Source organism: Mizuhopecten yessoensis, unplaced genomic scaffold (assembly GCF_002113885.1).
Source record: "Mizuhopecten yessoensis strain PY_sf001 unplaced genomic scaffold, ASM211388v2 scaffold4121, whole genome shotgun sequence".
Classification (NCBI taxonomy): domain Eukaryota; kingdom Metazoa; phylum Mollusca; class Bivalvia; order Pectinida; family Pectinidae; genus Mizuhopecten; species Mizuhopecten yessoensis.
Window position 1 is genome coordinate 2,382,515 of NW_018405386.1, and position 18,577 is coordinate 2,401,091.

At 34.9% G+C, this 18,577-nt stretch overlaps 1 protein-coding gene across 1 annotated transcript; it reads right to left on the reverse strand.

Annotated features, from left to right (window-relative positions):
* Positions 1–593: 593 nt before the first annotated feature.
* Positions 594–16,503, reverse strand: LOC110448610 (heterochromatin protein 1-binding protein 3-like). Its single transcript, XM_021494953.1, has 11 exons — positions 16,417–16,503; positions 13,929–14,181; positions 13,481–13,604; positions 12,436–12,606; positions 11,090–11,221; positions 10,480–10,617; positions 9,793–10,069; positions 9,267–9,429; positions 7,500–7,612; positions 7,021–7,198; positions 594–4,645 (listed from the first exon to the last, which is right to left on the reverse strand). Exons 2-11 carry the CDS (start codon positions 14,162–14,164, stop codon positions 4,417–4,419), a joined length of 1,761 nt encoding a protein of 586 aa, XP_021350628.1. The 5' UTR covers positions 14,165–14,181; positions 16,417–16,503; the 3' UTR covers positions 594–4,416.
* Between the last annotated feature and the right edge of the window lie 2,074 nt (positions 16,504–18,577).

Below are 18,577 nucleotides of genomic sequence, written 5' to 3' on the forward strand. Positions count from 1 at the left end.
CAAGTAGTTACTTAGTAACCGGCCTCAACCAATCTTCTTAACCTGTCAGTCAAGCGGAAAATGTAGGTCAGAAGCAGCATCCGAAGCATAGCATAATTTAGCATTTCAATGGCATAGGTCACTACCTGACAAAACTAGAAAATTCAAAGCACTTCACAATTTAGCTTTAACATCACCGATAAAAATGACATGATTTAAATATATAAATAACTGAAGTTAATTGACATAAGGGATATGGGTTGTTTATTTTCTTTTGTCACAGCAATATGAAAGGTTGAAGTAGTAAAACTGCCCATTCTTGGTTCGCTGATCCATGCAACATGTTAGCATGATAATGAGGATCTTTTTTGTAGTGAAAATGTTAAATACAATTCTACAATTGATCTTCCCAAACCTTATATAAACACAGTTGGTTTGGATATTTATTTTCATTGAGCATCGATCCAAGCCTCTAAAATGATGGAAAAATTCCACGCCACATTCAGTTTAAAGGGTCCGAACGTAAACATTTCCACACGCGAAAATGTCCACTTTTACAGTATAACCTGTTAATTTCTCTAAACAAGTATATTACAAATGAAAAGAAGACGAGGTGAATGTCACGTTATTTTATTGCCGTTAACTATGACATGTTTATACTAGACGGCCAGGTCTATACAGCTAGATTGGCCGTGTACAAATGTTTATACCGCTAATCAGTCCACTAACATTAAATGTAGGTAATACTGCAACAAAACACAAAAAGCTCACACAGAAATCATCAGCATGCATGATTTGTACACATATTCCCTATAATGTGACCAGGTAACAGTCACAAGTCAATCAAAATGTCTGGGGCCTACTTCCAGTTCTTCAATCCTTCAAACCACCCCGGAAAAAAAAATGTTATTGGTGTTATTGATATCTTTTTCAATATAGTATGAAGCAGTGACAAGTTTTACATTCACCAAAGACCAACCAACACTACTTTGTATTTCCCCACGGTATAGCAGATAGGAACTGCAAAAAATATTACCCAAGATACAATTTAGATACTTGCCAATTTCAGATTTTGCTGACAGCAATACTTTTATTCACCCACACAGACATTTTGTCCAAAAACATTTTTTTTTAAATCTGTCAATAGTCAATTCGCTGTGAATGACATTATTCAGTGCACAATGATGGTAAGTGTAAATTGTTTTGAATCTGAAAGATGAAACACATATTAAAACATTTCAATGAAAATAGGAATACTGAATCTGACAGAAAGTTTCAAATATTTCTACATCAATTTGAGAAGATGAATCTTCATTGTTTATAAACAAAACAACTAAAATCCCTCCAAAAGATATCTCCATTCTCATATATACATTCAAAATACATGTACATGTAATAATATTACTTGTGTCTCTTCATCAAAAACAAAAAAAAGATCTTGAGAATTTAGCAAATAATGGAAGATTCTACCACATAATACAACACCATTTACTGACAATACAATTAGTGAATAGGTATAATGTATAATGAACACAATTCTTATATATCTCTGCTGCTGCCTTTCCGTTTTAATCGTATAGCTCCCTCTATACTGTCTTAGGATCACAGGGGCCAGACAACTTGATGTGACGGTTGCAAGAATAATTTATACATTTGTATAATATATACCAGGGAATATTCGCTGTAATTTAACTTGTGTCTTTCTTAATGAGAGCGAAATCATCATAAAAGCAAATTTTAGAAATCAACATCATATACATAGTAATCAAATGTGAGAGCGAAATTAAAACTTGGAAAATATGGATTTTACCAGTGAAGGGCAAAAGTTTCTTGGTATCAAATAATTCTTGCAACCATCATACCGCTTTGCCTAGCCCCTGTGCTTTAAATGCATGGATGGAAAATGAGCATGGTGTGAACTACACTGAAATCATGAAAATCATGAAATAAAAGCATACACTGGTTAACAGGTTACCTTGATGGAACAAAAAACTAATAATTATTATCAACCGTCTTCTTTCCAATTTAAACAAAACATCACATGATTTCCCTTGTCCTTGTTTCTGATGATAGGTTGAACAATGATTCTGGTACAAATAAAAATGTTAAAACTACATGGAAAACATATGAACCCTACCTCGTACACATAGTCAAAACACTAAAAACTGGCAGTCGAACAGCTAAATGTGTATAAAGATAGATGAATAAAAATAAATGACCTGCATCAAATTGAATACTCATTAAACATCAAAATTATATATATATCAAGAATGTCTCCATATCACTACAACAAAACAGCTATTTGTAGGATGGCCAAGCAACAATGAGGATACCATGTTTTCATTCAGGAGTCATTGAAATAATTTGTTCTTCAAAAGTTGAAAAAAATATTGCCCACCTATTTTAACGTTTTGTCTTTCCCCTTCATAATGGTACAATTTTGACACAATTCATGATACAATTTTGGCATATTTTGAAATAAAAATAAACATAAAGTTAACAATATCATGACTTAAAAATGTTGACAAAAAGGTTTTTGGAGTTGGTTTAATTTGTAGTAGTAGATGGTTAATAGCAAAAATCTATAGAAAATGAAACTTAATGATTATTACTTCAGGTCTCAATACGGCAATCATACACATTCCCTAATGCCCTTCCGTAGGTGTTTACAACACTGGTGATGCTCTGCTAATATATTCTCACTTCACATGTACATCTTTCAGATAATTCTTTGCTTGATGGTATTAAAGTCAAATATACACATACTGGTACTTAATGTATAAACACATTCTAATCTCCCTGCTACAGATATGATTTTCAAGTTTAATGCAGGCATCATGATTTGGTGCTATATTTATGTATAACAACCAAGAAAACCGCTTTTTGTGACCCCTGTTACCTACATTTTTTTTATTCTTGGGCCTACTTAAGCCCCAAACTACACCTTCTGGCTTTATAACAAGATCACTTAATTAATATTTAATAACATTAATTTGCAAATCGCAAATATTTTTTTGTCAGGATAAAGTTAGGGCTATTTCAGAATTAACCATAGGGGAGGGTTGGGAGGCACTTTTTCACCACCCATAAAATCTTAAATGCATTTTAATCTAATGAATGGTAGACAGATCTGGTTTTAACCCCACCACCCATAATATATTTCATGTAAAACTGGAGCCTCCCACCTGATCTACCCCATAAATTAATAATGGAATAGCCCTTAACAATGTGACAGATCATTGGTAGACTATTTAAATGGCCCATTAGTTCACTAATTCTGATCAAAATGCTGTAAGACGTAAACACTTCCAAGATATATATCGCTATACAGTACCCTGAAACATGTTTGGTTAACATTTAGGATCAATTTAACCAACCAAAATCCAATTGTGATCTTTGGAACATCTGCCAGCATTTTCTTAGCACCACGAATGGAAATAAAACAGCTCACAATATACTTGAAGTACATATCAGAGAATACCAAAACTTTATCAAATTATATTTCAATTACTAAATGCAACATAGATTTGGAAAGTATATCTACTACGGAAAATATGGCTAGCATTTAATCTTATAACTTTAACATCATAAAAGGAACAACAAGTTGATAGAGAATTCAAAGTATCTTTTGTTTAGTACAATAAATATTCGTAAAATTTATCATACTGTGCTTAAACTTTAAAAAATTAATCTTTCACGATCAGAATCACATCATTGTCATTATCAGCATACAAATTTCTACTGAAATATACATGATCAAAAGTCCTTCAGTTCATTCTTACCAAGGAAATGGAACAGATTTTAATATTCTTAAGAAAACATGTGTCCTGGCCTCGTAAAACTTAAAAAGACAATCTATTTACAAAACATTAAAAATATGAACTAATAACTCAATTTCTTAGAAGGTAATACTGTAAAATTAATTCCCATATTGATCATTAAAACGAAGTTAAAATAACCTACAAGGATATGGCAAAGGCTGTGAACAAGAAATAATTATGGTATGCCTTTCTTGGCTAAAACAATTAAGAGGAAAATAGATCAAATCAACCATGTTGATATACAATTAAGAAAAAGTTTGCCTATTTTAGAATATTTGTAAAACATATCCAAACTATAAAACTTCATTATAAAAGCAGATTTTTTTTCCATTTCTTACAACAAAATAATTAAAAGTTTGGCATTTTCAAATACAATTGTATAGCATGGTATGCAAAACAAAAACAGTAAAAATGAAAACCTGATAATATACTTAACATATAATATACGAATATAACAATTAGGTTGACAAAATAATGCTTTCATTGCTTGCCATATGTATATGAAGTAATTGTCAAACATCTCTTATGAGTTTTATACAATATTAAGATGACTTCAAAATTGGGAAAGAATGACAACAATGAGTCGATGGAAATTCCATTCTGATGAGTGATGATGTCAGCGCCTTCTTTGCTTTTTCGCAAGAACAGTAACTGGGATCCCTCCGCGCCCAGACTTGGTTTTACGGACGACGTACATTTCTTGGTAAACTTCCTCATTATCATCTTCTCTTTCCACTGCTGCTTCCTCCGCCTCTGCGTCAGCATCGCCAGCTAAAATGGCTGGTGAGGGGTAAAACGAACTCACCAGCTGAAACGATCCTGATGCTCCAATTCCTGACAATTGTCTGAAATTACAAATTTCATTCCATTTTAAATATGCACAGTGAATGACAACTTTTAAATTATCAGTGAAATTTACTTCTACAGACACATGGGGAACTAGTTATGAGAATTATAAGTTAAGATTTATAAGTTGTTATCAAAGTGGAGATCCGATCAAGGCATATTTAAGAATACACACACCTGGTATACGTAACGAGCCATTGTTTCACAGGTATCTCCATAGCTGTATGGTATTCCAATAGCCAGATATTTCCGTAGCTATGTGGTATTTTTATAGCTATGTGGTATTTTTATAGCTATGTGGTATCTCCATAGCTATGTGGTATTTTTATAGCTATGTGGTATCTACAGCTATAAGGTATCTCCATAATTATGTGATATTTTTATAGCTACCGTATGTGGTATCTCTAAAGCTATAAAGTATCTCCAAAGCTATGTGGTATTTTTATAGCTATGTGGTATTTTTAAAGCTATGTGGTATCTCTATAGCTATAAGGTATCTCCATAGCTATGTGGTATTTTTATAACTATGTGGTTAGCTATGTGGTATTTTTATAGCTATGTGGTATTTTTTATAGCTATGTGGTATCTACAGCTATAAGGTATCTCCATAATTATGTGATATTTTTATAGCTACCGTATGTGGTATCTCTAAAGCTATAAAGTATCTCCAAAGCTATGTGGTATTTGTATAGCTGTGGTATTTGTATAGCTTTGTGGTATCTCTAAATAGATAAAGTATCTCCAAAGCTATGTGGTATTTTTATAGCTATGTAGTTTTTCTACAGCTTTTAGGTATATCTCCATAGCTATAAGGTATCTCCATAGCTATGTGGTATTTTTATAGCTATGTGGTACCTCTATAGCTATAAAGTATCTCCATAGCTGTTTGGTATTTTTATAGCTATGTGGTATCTACAGCTATAAGGTATCTCCATAGCTGTGTGGTATTTTTATAGCTATGTGGTATCTACAGCTATAAGGTATCTCCATAGCTGTGTGGTATTTTTATAGCTATGTGGTATCTACAGCTATAAGGTATCTCCATAGCTATGTGGGATTTTTATAGCTATGTGGTATCTCTACAGCTATAAGGTATCTCCATAGCTTTGTGGTATTTTTATAGCTATGTGGTATCTCTACAGCTATAAGGTATCTCAATAGCTTTGTGGTATTTTTATAGCTATGTGGTAGCTATAAAATATCTCCAAAGCTATGTGGTATTTTTATAGCTATGTGGTATTTATATAGCTGTGTGGTATTTTTATAGCTATGTGGTATCTACAGCTATAAGGTATCTCCATAGCTTTGTCGTATTTTTATAGATATGTGGTATTTTTATAGCTATGTGGTAGCTATAAAGTATCTCCAAAGCTATGTGGTATTTTTATAGCTATGTGGTATTTATATAGCTGTGTGGTATCTTTATAGCTATGTGGTATTTTTTATAGCTATGTGATATTTATATAGCTGTGTGGTATCTCCATAGCTGTGTGGTATTTTTACAGCTATGTGGTATCTCTATAGCTGTGTGGTATTTTTATAACTATGTGGTATCTCTATAGCTATAAGGTATCTCCATAGCTGTGTGGTATTTTTACAGCTATGTGGTATCTCTATAGCTATGTGGTATTTTTATAGCTATGTGGTATCTACAGCTATAAGGTATCTCCATAGTTATGTGGTATTTTTATAGCTATGTAGTTTTTCTACAGCTTTTAGGTATATCTTCATAGCTATGTGGTATCACTATTGAAATATAGTATCTACAAAGCTATTATTTATTTTCCTTTTATATACATCACTACAATTTGATACAACAGGAGTATGAGGATCTAGTTATGAGAAAAAGTTATTAGTTAAGGCTAAGGAAATAAAATATAGCTATAGACATACCTGTGAAACCGTTGTATCTCGATAGCTATGTGTTATCAACATTGCTATATTTCAAGATAATTAAACTTGAAGGCATTGCATATTCATCACAGTAGAGAATATGTATGTTTATATGATGTTACAGTACAGACCACAGTAACACTGACACTAAACCTCAATATGCTGTAATCATTTGCCTGGACAAATGTTTGGCTTTATAAAAAACTTTGTGCAATGTATGAAGAGACATATACAAAAGGATCATTAAAGAACAGAAAAAGGACACTTCTAAATTAAAACATGTTTGCAGTAAGTGAGGTGGCAAATGTAATGAGAGGTGTCATATAAGGTTTTTTTGTATCACGAATGTTCCATTAAAATTGTCATAGTTTGTTATAAACTGCTACACATGACCAAAGTAACACCTGGCTAGGATTTAATGCTTTACCAAAACCTGAAAACTAATGATTTAAACATTTGTTCAAAAAGCTTTTGAACTCACTTTATCTTTTTGTTTAAACATGCCCTCTTCAGTGCGCCTTTGTACAAGTGTGGTTTGTTATCAATGCCAAATTCCGGGTGGTACTCTATGATGTATTTCTTGATGAGGCCAGCAGACGCTTGCTTGGGTTCGTGACATGCTACAATTGCTTGACATACCATGTCTTCCATAGATTTGGCTGTAACAAACATTGATACATTCTAAATAATATGTGACTAAATTCTTTGTCATTTGAAATTAGTTCCTCGAAAAATGATACACCAGTATAAATATGAAAAGACTCCAGTAATAGCAACCGGTATCCTGTTTAATACGTTGTATATTTTCAGTTTATCACAATTGTGTATAAAATGGTTCTTCTTAATTCAAATATACATTGCCTGATTTGTTATTGATGTATGTATATATGAAAGTTAAATTGTGTGAACACAACAAGGGAGATAACCTCCAAGTATTTTGTTAATGTTGAACCAATTTACCTTCGCTGGGATTGAAGTCCTCGGCCAGCAGCCTGAACTTTCCTGTACCACCACTCCCAGACACCTGTTCCCATATTCCTTTCTCCGCTCCCTTTTCCAATGCCTTCTTTAATCTATAATAAAAGAGATGTAAATGAGAGCTACTGACACAATTGGGTGGTCGGGTGGCACAGTGGATAGCACACTTGTCTTTCACCAAGGTGGACGGACGTGAAAAGGTATAGGGTCACCTGCCCAACCATGTTGGGTTTTCTCCGGGTACTCTGGTTTCCTCCCACATGAAGACCCCACACGCTAACATCCTTGCCAACAAGAGTGGTTAATATAAGTTGAAATAACTTGCTTCATAATTGTTGTAAATTAAATAAAGTTTATATCATTACTGACATGAAGGTATGCATGCACTTGTACTCTGCTTCTCGAAATATTAGCTGCATATTTTTGTTATGTTTTTCATATTGTGGTCATGGATTACTACAGATGTAACAATGAGTTATGGGCAATTAGTTTTAAATCATAATCGAGAATTGGTTTGTGATTTGAAGAAGTCAACTGACTTATGATCAATTGCATCAGACACCAGCTTATAACTTTATTGAACGGAATACCCGAATAAAGTAGCATTATATTGTAACATCAATCAATAGAGTTGTGTACTATACATAAGAATTCCTTCTTTAATAATGAATGGTTTACATTCAACTTTTACACATTTCTTAAACAAAAAAAATAGTTGTAGGACAATTAACACAATATGTTGTAACCTTTTGTGAAAATCAACTTGTGTGTGAATATTATTTTCCTTAAACTGTATTTGACCTATGACCTTACGTTGAGTTTAGGCAAGAATCCGTAAAAGTATGGTAAATATGACACAATCTTTAATCATCGCATAAATGTCTGGAGTGTTAAACTCATAACTAATGAACTAGACATTTTCACAGCTTAGGGATGATAATTATACATATATATGAATAAATTTACCAACAAATCAGGTGTCACTTTGACATAACATTGTGATCACAAACACAGGCAATCAAGTACATGTAAGGCCTAACTTGCATCATTCGCGATACTCCAGGGGTTACGCTCACTTTCGCACTCTGCACCCCTGGAATATGTCATTGCAAATTTAAAAGGCAGAAAGACAGCTGTTTGAATGGCCGCTGGTAAAAAAACCTTACCAATCACTAGGATGATACCTGTCCTTTAAAAATTAAAAAGGAGCAACACCCAACTTTAAAGTCAAACAATGTTTATCGTTACGTGATCGCAAGTTTCTTTTGACGTACATCAAAGGATCAAACTAGTCTTCTTGTCTCATCAACAAGGTGGCGCACACCAAGCCTTCAATTTTGCTATGACATATTCCAGGGGTGCAGAGAGCGAAATTGAGCATACCTCTGGAGTATAGAGGATGAACTTGCATCAGAAAGTTTGTCATTACAAAGTTGTTGTTTTTAATTCTCTTGAAAACATTGTTTATCATGAAGTCATATTTTGGTTCTGTATCATTTTTCTCAGAAGGTAAAATTTCAACTCGGGTGTCTTGAATACGTTGTTTATTTTGAAAGTATTTTTATGGCCCCAACAACCTATGAGATTTAACAGTATCTTAACTTAAATTTAGTAGAGTCTCGCTTGATCATGCAGTTTAAGAGCTTAAGTTGGTGGGTTGGAAGGATTTTGGATTCCTGTCACAGTGAGATTTCAAAATGAAAACTTGGAAATATGTATCCCAACCAATGCAAACAGGATGCTACTAACTTGGTATCCATATTGGAATCTGGGTAGTGATCCGCTATGTACTTCTTGATCTTAGTGATAGAGGCGTCCTTGGGATCACTCATGTAGGTAATGGCCAAGGAGAATGTATCTGACACTGACTGGGGATCACTGTGCATAGATGCAGTTCCTCGCCATGCACTTTCTAAAAAAAGGTATGAGAAAAAGGAAAAGATGTGAAGTAAGACAGAAAATAAGCATTTCAAATGCTGGTAAGTTGGAAAAATAATTTGAAGGAAAACCAGCATATTCTATCTACCTTTATACAGAGGCAACCTAACATTTGTATTATCCATAATACCTCAGTTCTTCATTATCAAACTATGATTCTGAAGTACCATTTAGTCAGGGAACTGTGTACATGTTCAGTACAGACAGAATCAACACAGATCTAAAAATATTCTCCCATTACCTGTTTCCTCTTAATTTTTGCAAACGCTAATAAAAGCATTTGTGAATGAAACTCAATGTCAATCTGGTATTACTTCTTATTCATGTGACAACTTACTTTTAGAGTTTTTCTTTTTTTTATCTTTATTTTTCTTCGATTTCCTTGTTTTTTTCTTGGGTGCCTCTCCATCCTCTCCCTCTTTTGCCTCTCCCTCTTTTGCCTCTTTTGCTTCTTTTGCCTCTTCTTCTTTTGCCTCTTCTTCTTTTTTCTCTCCATCCTCTTTTGCCTCGGACTCCTCAGATTTCCTCTTCCTCTTCCTGCCTTTCTTAGACTTATGTTCCTTCTCTGGTTCCTTTTCTGGTACATCATCTCCTTTGTCTTCCTCACCTTCAGCCTAGAAAAAAAAACCCAGCAAATATGACTTTATTTTGTCATCACAAGAACCAAAGGGTTCATGTCTGTGAGTTTACAGAATTTCATTATTTCCAAATTCCTCAGTTACTTAGAAGTTAGAGATTATAATTTCAGAACTGATTGATAATATAGACAAAGCCATTTAAATATTTATCACACATTTGGTTTACATACATATCCAAACTATTTGCCTACAAGTGGTTGCCTTTTGTTGCACCCCCAATTCAAACATCATGTTTACATTTTCATGCTCTATGTTATTCCTAATATCAGTTGTGGTGCAGGGAAACCGATACTGTAAGCTGGTGCTGAAGAAAGTACACAAAAAAGTATGTGATTACTGACAGGAGGTCACCACTGCTAAACTACCCGTAATAAATCAACACTTACTGCTGTGCCATCATTTTCTTTGTCCGTTTTGTCTTTCTTTTGCTTTTTTTCCTTTTCTTTTGTTTCTTTCTTCATGTCTTCCTCTGCTGTGCTTTCACCTGGTAGCCTATAGAATCCACATTTACCTGTACCCCTTACCTGGGAAAACAAAAATGATATATGAACTCTTTCTTAAAATCTTTAAAAAACACAGAAAAGAGGTAAGTAATCATCCCTTACTGGTTTTAATTTAATAATTCTTATTAAACTGAAAAGTAAGTTCAACTGCCTTCAATAATTTCTATATTAATTATTGTACGCAATAACACTTCATTCATTTATATTAATATTATTAAATAGAAAGTATCATTAACTTTTTATGTTCTACAAAATTCAAGACAGCTACTGCAATATCAATTATCAGTCAAATTGGTTTTTGTACATAGAATATAATACGTTGACTATGTGCAAGTCATAAAAAAACTTTTAGACAAGACATATTTGAAGTGTCTCAACCCATCGTCTATTGAAAGCGTAAATACATCTTTTGAATGAGCCATAAAATCATCCATTGAAAGTGCTGTTGTCTTGATTTTTAGATAATGAATGATATTCGAAAGGTGGAACTTACCAGTTCAAGGTGCCCATACGAAAGGCCCCTGTTGAGAGCAGATAACAATTTCTGTGGTTTCATGTCTAGTTGGAGGGCTGGATACTTTGCACTGATGTTCTTCTTTAATGTTTGAAACCGTAAACCCCTGTTCTTTGATAGGTTAAAGAAAAAGTATCATTTGGAATAAAATTTATAAGTATCAAAAGTTTTCCAAAACAGACTTAAGGGTTATACAATCAATGTATATTGTGAAGCAACACATTGACACAATCACTGAAGACACTGACATACCTGGTATACAACCGATATAGATTTGATTCACATGTAAAGTCGATGATTAAAAAGCATGTTGATATCAGTTTCCAGGCGTTATATGGGCAACATTCAAAGTATTACCATCCATAAAGGAGCCTTCAAAATACATAAATAATGAAAAATTGAAATTGAATAAACTAAATCACTGAAAATTAATGTGTTCATTAATTGCTTTACATTTATTATAAGAAACAGCTATAGGAAAACTGCTAATCACATTGCAGGTTTTTCAAAACTTATGATATTTTCCCAAACCTGTACATGTGGGAACACTGATGTATTTCCAATTTTTTTCCAAGTGTCGATGATATTTTCCCCAATTCCTGCTCAGGGGCCTTTTCTCAAAATAGCTTGCAAAAACCCTGATATCATAGAGGCTTCATACAAAGCAATTTCTTCTATTATATCCTTAACATTCAACATACAACACTGAATAAAATTAAAAGTGCAGGAATAAGTAGCTTAATATTTGATGCCAAGTTCTAGTGACGTCACACTTGACAACAAGGCAGAGCGCCTTTTTGAATTGGTTACTAAATGCAATTATGCCGTTTAATTGCTGCTATTATCTGGTAAGATTTCTTAACAAAAATGATATCAATCGTGTATTTGATGTAAATGCCATACTGTTTGTTGCAAATATGTACCAAAACAGCCAATTATTGTGCCGTTGCTTCATCTGGACTTAAAACTGAAAACCTATGCAGTGCAAACAAAGATTGGACAGTACTAAACACAATATCTTCACATGTGAAGATTTAACCTTTTGTATATCATCACTGCAGGGGTGAAGATAAAGGTTTTTATTAAATGGATAATTCCTGATATTACACTAGTGTAATATATAATATAAACGCATACTATTCGAATAAGACCATTATACTGTTGTAGTACACTGCTCTCTGTCCAATTCAGCATGACTTTATCAACCAAATACTACCCCAGGTCCACAGTGGTGTATCTCGTTATGTTACTTCTGACAGGACTCAAATTTCTACTTTAAAAGAAATCATTGTTTTTCCACAATGGTGTTTAATATACAAGGATACTGGGTTCTTAGCTTCATTGATTATCTCCTCCAAAATGTCCTTCATCTTGAGGTTGAGAGATTCAGCTTGCACCTTTGGTTTTTTATCAGAGTGTTTTCGATCTTTCACCAGTCCTTTTAATGCAGAATCTTCCTTTATGCCATAGTCCTTACCAAATTTATCTTTTACCAACTGAAAATTGAAAACATACAGATTTATTAAAAATTGTTAACATTAGAATGCAAACTATGATATCAGTACAGAAAATGTATCTAATTTTTTTCACATTTCTAAACCTTAAGCAAGAAATTAAAGCAACTTGTTTACAACAATCTGATTAAAATACAGCTCTTCATTATACTATTGTTTAGAAGAACGATAGAATAATGAGGAGCTGTATTTTAATTAGATTGTCCTTTACACCATACTGTCAGGTTTTTTACTGGTTGTAAGTCCAGGTCTTGGTGTTTGTGAAAAGACAGTACCAGACAAATAGTTCCAAGTTGAGAAATGTATCTCCCATTCCCCTCAAAAAATGCTGTCCCAAACAAGTTTTACCCAGTACAGTACTTATTTACAGTTCAACACTAGTATATCAACCACTTTGCCCAGTGTAACACTTTATCAATCTACCCATCCTCTATACCTCTGGGATTACGCTCAAGTACACGCTCTGCAACCCTGGAATATGTCAAAGCAAAACTGAAGGCTCAGTATGCACCACCTTGTGAATGAGACAAAAAGATCAGTATGATCTTTAGATGTACATCAAAAGAAAGTGCAAGTGAGCATAACTCCTGGAGTATCGAGGATGCAATCTATCTAGTTTGCTTTGTACTACACAGGGCTAGAAATTAATTTGAATACCAATCGGTGTAATAGTTTCCAATTTTTACAGGTCCATGTGCACATTCCACTAACCCAACATCATTCAACAAGATTGGCAATATGAAATTTTGACTAAGTCCATCTAGCGGTTTTTAGAAGTAATAGTCCAGCTGGAGATTCCACTATTCTCGGACTATCAGGCTACCCTTATTGTCTAGCCCTGTTAAACTGTACGTACCCGGTTAAACACTGGGACGTCCACCACCTTGCCCTCCTCCAGTACACATGTTTCTGTGTAGTAGTCATACAGAGCCACCAGTGAAACATTAATGCCCTCCTTCACCTCCAGGTTGTCGTCTAGCCTGGTAGAACATACAATGGATGATTATACAGTTGTTGTCCTTAAATAATAACATAAATCTCTGGGATAGGGTCAACTCGTTTGAAGTGTCTTCCACTTTAAAATTGATTACATCTCATAAAGACTGATGATATTGTCCTTAATACATAATAATTTTTCTCTCTCTTAATCTTATCATCGTTTTTGTAAATTAACCAAAGATAGACCAAGAAATTTTATGTATGCTTATTTAAACCATATAAATATCCTAATGAAATACGTATATATACAGAACCAGTCATTTTGTTGAAATTGTAGAAAAGCTAGAAACTGCCTATTAACCCACCATGTCCCTGCCCTAAGCTCTGCAGGTGGGATAGTACGTTTGCGCTTCTCAAACAAGACCTCTGCCTCAAGGAACTTGGCCTTTGGTTTAACAGCTTTGGGTGCTGGTGGCTCCTCAACTGGTGGTGGTGGTGGTGGTGCTGCAGCAGCTAAACTGGCCGCAGCCTTAGCCTCTTTCTCCCTCTCTTTTTCTGCCAAATATTCTTGGGTCGCCTTCTTTAGCTTGATAGCTGGCATTGTGAAAGGTTATTATGCTGTAATTAAAATTAGAATGTGTTAGGTTTGTTCAACATGGAGCCATTATTAAAGCATTCAACTGAATTGTATTCATAATTATACATGTACCGGTAAGTAGAGTACGTACTGCAAAAGAGTTTTTAGTGGAAATTTCTTACATCGTCATGAAAAGAGGTAGAATCATGGTAAGCACCTCAACACTTCTGGTGTGTAGGCACAATCCAACCTAGTACTACACTTTTGGTGTGTAGGTACGATCCAACCTAGTACTACACTTTTGGTGTGTCGGTACGATCCAACCTAGTACTACACTTTTGGTGTGTAGGTACGATCCAACCTAGTACTGTAGTACAGCATGATCATTCGATTATTGTCGTGATTCCTCAATCTGTCCTACTGACTGTATTATAGCTATTTTAAGACAGCCCTTCTCTGTATACTCTTCCTGATGTCTGTAATCAGATAATGAGGGTCCTACACTAGGCTATGGTTTCGTGTCTCACAAATGAACCAGGTCAATTTATAAGATATGAGCAATACAGAGTATTCACATTTCTTTCTTTAAATAAAGGAAGTTTTGGATGCAAGACTTATTTGTTTAATAGGGGGAGGTCCAGAGAGGGTTTGCATCCGTTGTCACTCCGTTAAATCCATATCGGGATCGTATAGTTTTTGGTAATGGTAACGAGTCGACAACTTCCCCTGCAGTTCTCTCTCTAGACCTCGCCTCTTTCATCAGGTCTTACAGACCAGTTTTCACTACAGGTTCGGACACCCGTTGTAGTGGTAATACAAGCAATTGATTCAATAACTCAACAAGGTGTTTCAAAAGATAACTAATTATTTACAAGACGGAATGAATATACAAAGCATAGCATTAGTGCCGAACAATGACAGCTAATGTTAAGAAACTCAATCCCTAAGTATGTAGAGTAATGGCCTATCCTACCTAACAGAACTACCATTAGACTACGACCATGTGCTCCTAGCTCCATATAGATCTACAGCAAACCACCATGTATCGATGCCTAAGCCCAAAGTCCCATGACTATGCCTATATACATGTACCTCACATAGTCTTATAGATGGTATTGGTACTGTTAGCAGCACCTTGGCCCAAGTTTTGCACTGTTAACCGTGCATGAGGCAGTAAGGTTCTCCTCACCTGGAGAAGTGAGTCTGCTCATCAACCCTGTCAAGACACTGATCCCCCTACCAAATAGCCGATGAGTGACCAACTGTTAATCTTGAACCCAGTCTCACCATCTAAAAGCATTGTGAGTAAGAAGCAGAAACCTATAAGTCCATGATAAAGTCCCGGTCTTACTATCATCCACTTCCGGTCATCTCAAAAGTGTAAACACACAGATTTCAACACTGGTATCGTAGCAGCTGATCGCCAGGAATCCTATACTGAATGAAAAGCCCTACAGTACCCTAAATATTGTTGTGATCAATAACACGGAAAGTAACAGATCCCTGTCTGTAAATCATAAACAACAATTACATTTAACAAAGTAATACATATGTGAGAAGTATTTAACAACCTAACTTCCCACATTTGATTTATAATTTAGGAGTATTACTATCAGGATACATCGCATTGGGAGGTAATTGCTGAAAAACAGCCATATGCATAATATGTACGGATGGATATGTAGATACAACACTACTGTAAAAGTTTAGTAAACATGGGAATGGATGCAGATTAAACCGGCTCATTTCTAATATTGCCTCAAAGTACACAGACTCCTGCAAATAATTGCACTTTTTATTGAGTATAATTTATTTGAGATTCAAATGCCAATGTGAAAAGATCATCCATCTTAGTATGCACTTTGAGTGCTCGAAAATCATAAATGCACAGATCACAAACATTCAACGGACGAAAATTAGGTTAGGGGCTCTCGATCATGTTTAGGGGCTCCCATATTGATTTCTTTGAAATATAAAATACATAAATCATCTTTTATATCCACAACTGAAATCGTAAATAAATATGGAACGATTATTAAAATGCACATATACATTTCTAATTAAAGCTCAATAATTTATGAGCATATATTGCAAAGACAACAAAAATTTAATACCCCCAAGGAGCCCTACAAAATAGCAGTAAACGGTGCGCGGTGGATAGATCTGTTTACAACACCAGACATTATTTTAAAAACATGTGCAAAGAAGCAATACCAATTGAATTAATATATGCAATCCATAAAGTAATCAACTTTAGCGAAAACTATGCAAATTACCGTAGAGTGTAGCAAATTCGTCCACAGATGCGCTGAAACCGCTACCTTGTGCGTGCCCAAAGTTTGATGACGCTTTATTTTGTATAAAACGTCACGTGATATCGTGTACCAGAGGGTTGCATGGAGGATTTACCTCCCCTTGTCCATTATGAAGTTTTAGGCCTTCACTCAAAATAACTGCATGAATAAATTAATAACGATTCGTCTTAAAACCTGAGATTACATCATATCGCAGTTAGCTATTTGTAAAATAAAACGTAACATGTCAATTTGCCACCTCATATCAGGTAACAATACATTTCTAGTTATTTTCTACAAATTTCTATAAGGTGTTTTTTTGTATTGGGAAAGTGCTAGTGACTGTAGTGTAAGATGCTAATTATTGTCATCACCACAATAATACATTGCTCATAGACTTGTTCATCTCGGTTTATTTTTTGCACTTAAATTTAATGTTTGTCATAAAAAAATGTATATTTCCTTGTTTAGTAAAAAAATATCTAATTTAATTCCGTGATAAAACGAAGAAACAGGTCTAAACAATTTTTTCTCCCATCTTATTATTTCAGTCACAACTCAACCGACAGTAGTGTATATCGTCATTCACTTTTGATGACGTCACAATTATCAGTGACGCATTTTAATGACGTCATAGTTGAACAAGTGCTAATCGGCACGAGGCTATCTCCCCCTATAGGGATTGACTAATAGAATCCATCCCTGAGGGGATGATTAGATAAGGTTATTCAAACCCAAGGGATAAAATATTGAGCAGGAGACCCGAGGCTTTGCTGAGGGTATATTCTGCTCATTTTCGACAGTCAGGGTCATTGACGTCATTAACAATTGTTTTCCGTGCTGCATATGCGCGGATAATTTATAACTGTACTAGAAGAGCAGCAGCTGTTTTTTATTGAGCTTTGCCGAGGATCTTTTGCTCAATATTTTATCCCGAGGGTTTGAATTATCTTATCCTTACCTCACACCAGGGATGGATTATATTTCTTGCTTATTACCTAAAACCCATAAAAACAGCTGCTCTTCTAATAAAGTTGTAAACTGTCCGCGCATTTCTCATTTGTTTATGACGTCAATGACCCTGACTGACCCCAAAATGTCATAAAATGACGTCATGAACAATAGCGTGACGCGTGACCCCGAAAGGTCACTAGAATACCCCCCGCCAGTCTGCGCGTGTAAGCGATCTAGACCCGTGGTTCAGATAGAATTTTCCAGCACCGCCGAAAATGCGGATATCTCGGTTAAGTATGCAAGGAAAGCTGCACCTCAGACAAAGATATCCAACGTCATATCACATGCTAGATTTCTCTATCTCGTCCGATCTGTCTTGTACCTTTACGTGACATTTCGCGGAATTTTTACACTGCGCTGTATTCATCCGTGCTTGAAATTGACAATTTGCATCATAAATGTTCTGTTTTGTCGTTATATGTATAGTTTTGATGTTTTTAGATAAAATAAATAATCTACACTGTGAAAGACGTTGTAATCTATGTAAGGACGGACTTCATTTTTACGCGGAAGCATTCAAATGTAGTTAAAGTAGTGAAGAGGTCATTATCATTTGAAGCCCAAGACGGGAAAACTGTAGTTTTTAGCAAATTTGAGTTGTTGTTTTTTTCGTACTAAAAGGTGCGAGAAAAAAATCAATACCAGTAACTGAGCAAGATCGGCTTACGCCTCGGATTTGATTTTGTTACAGAATCTTAACCATCGACTGAGATAACCCGATCTCGCTCAGTTACAGGTAATAGATTTTATTAATCTTTCCTTGTCGAAACGGGAGACACGCCTGTGAAGGGTGGGAGAATAGACACCCCAGTCCGCCGCTGTACTGATTGAGCTAGGCCTAAAGGGGACATTTCTAATGCAAAGCGGCTAGGAGGCAACTGCGATCATCATGATAGACCTATCACCTCCCCCTTTAAAAATGCATTCAAAACAAGTATTGTGAAATTAAAATCGAGCAGAATAACATGACAGTTATGAGGATCTATAAGCTTCTTAATGATATTTTTGTAACAAATTCAGGTTTGATAAAAATAAAATCGAAATCATGTTTGAATATTTGGCGCTTAAAATATTAATTTTGAACGAAACATTTGTGCGACCGAGATCGTCGCACCTGCGCAATTTCATA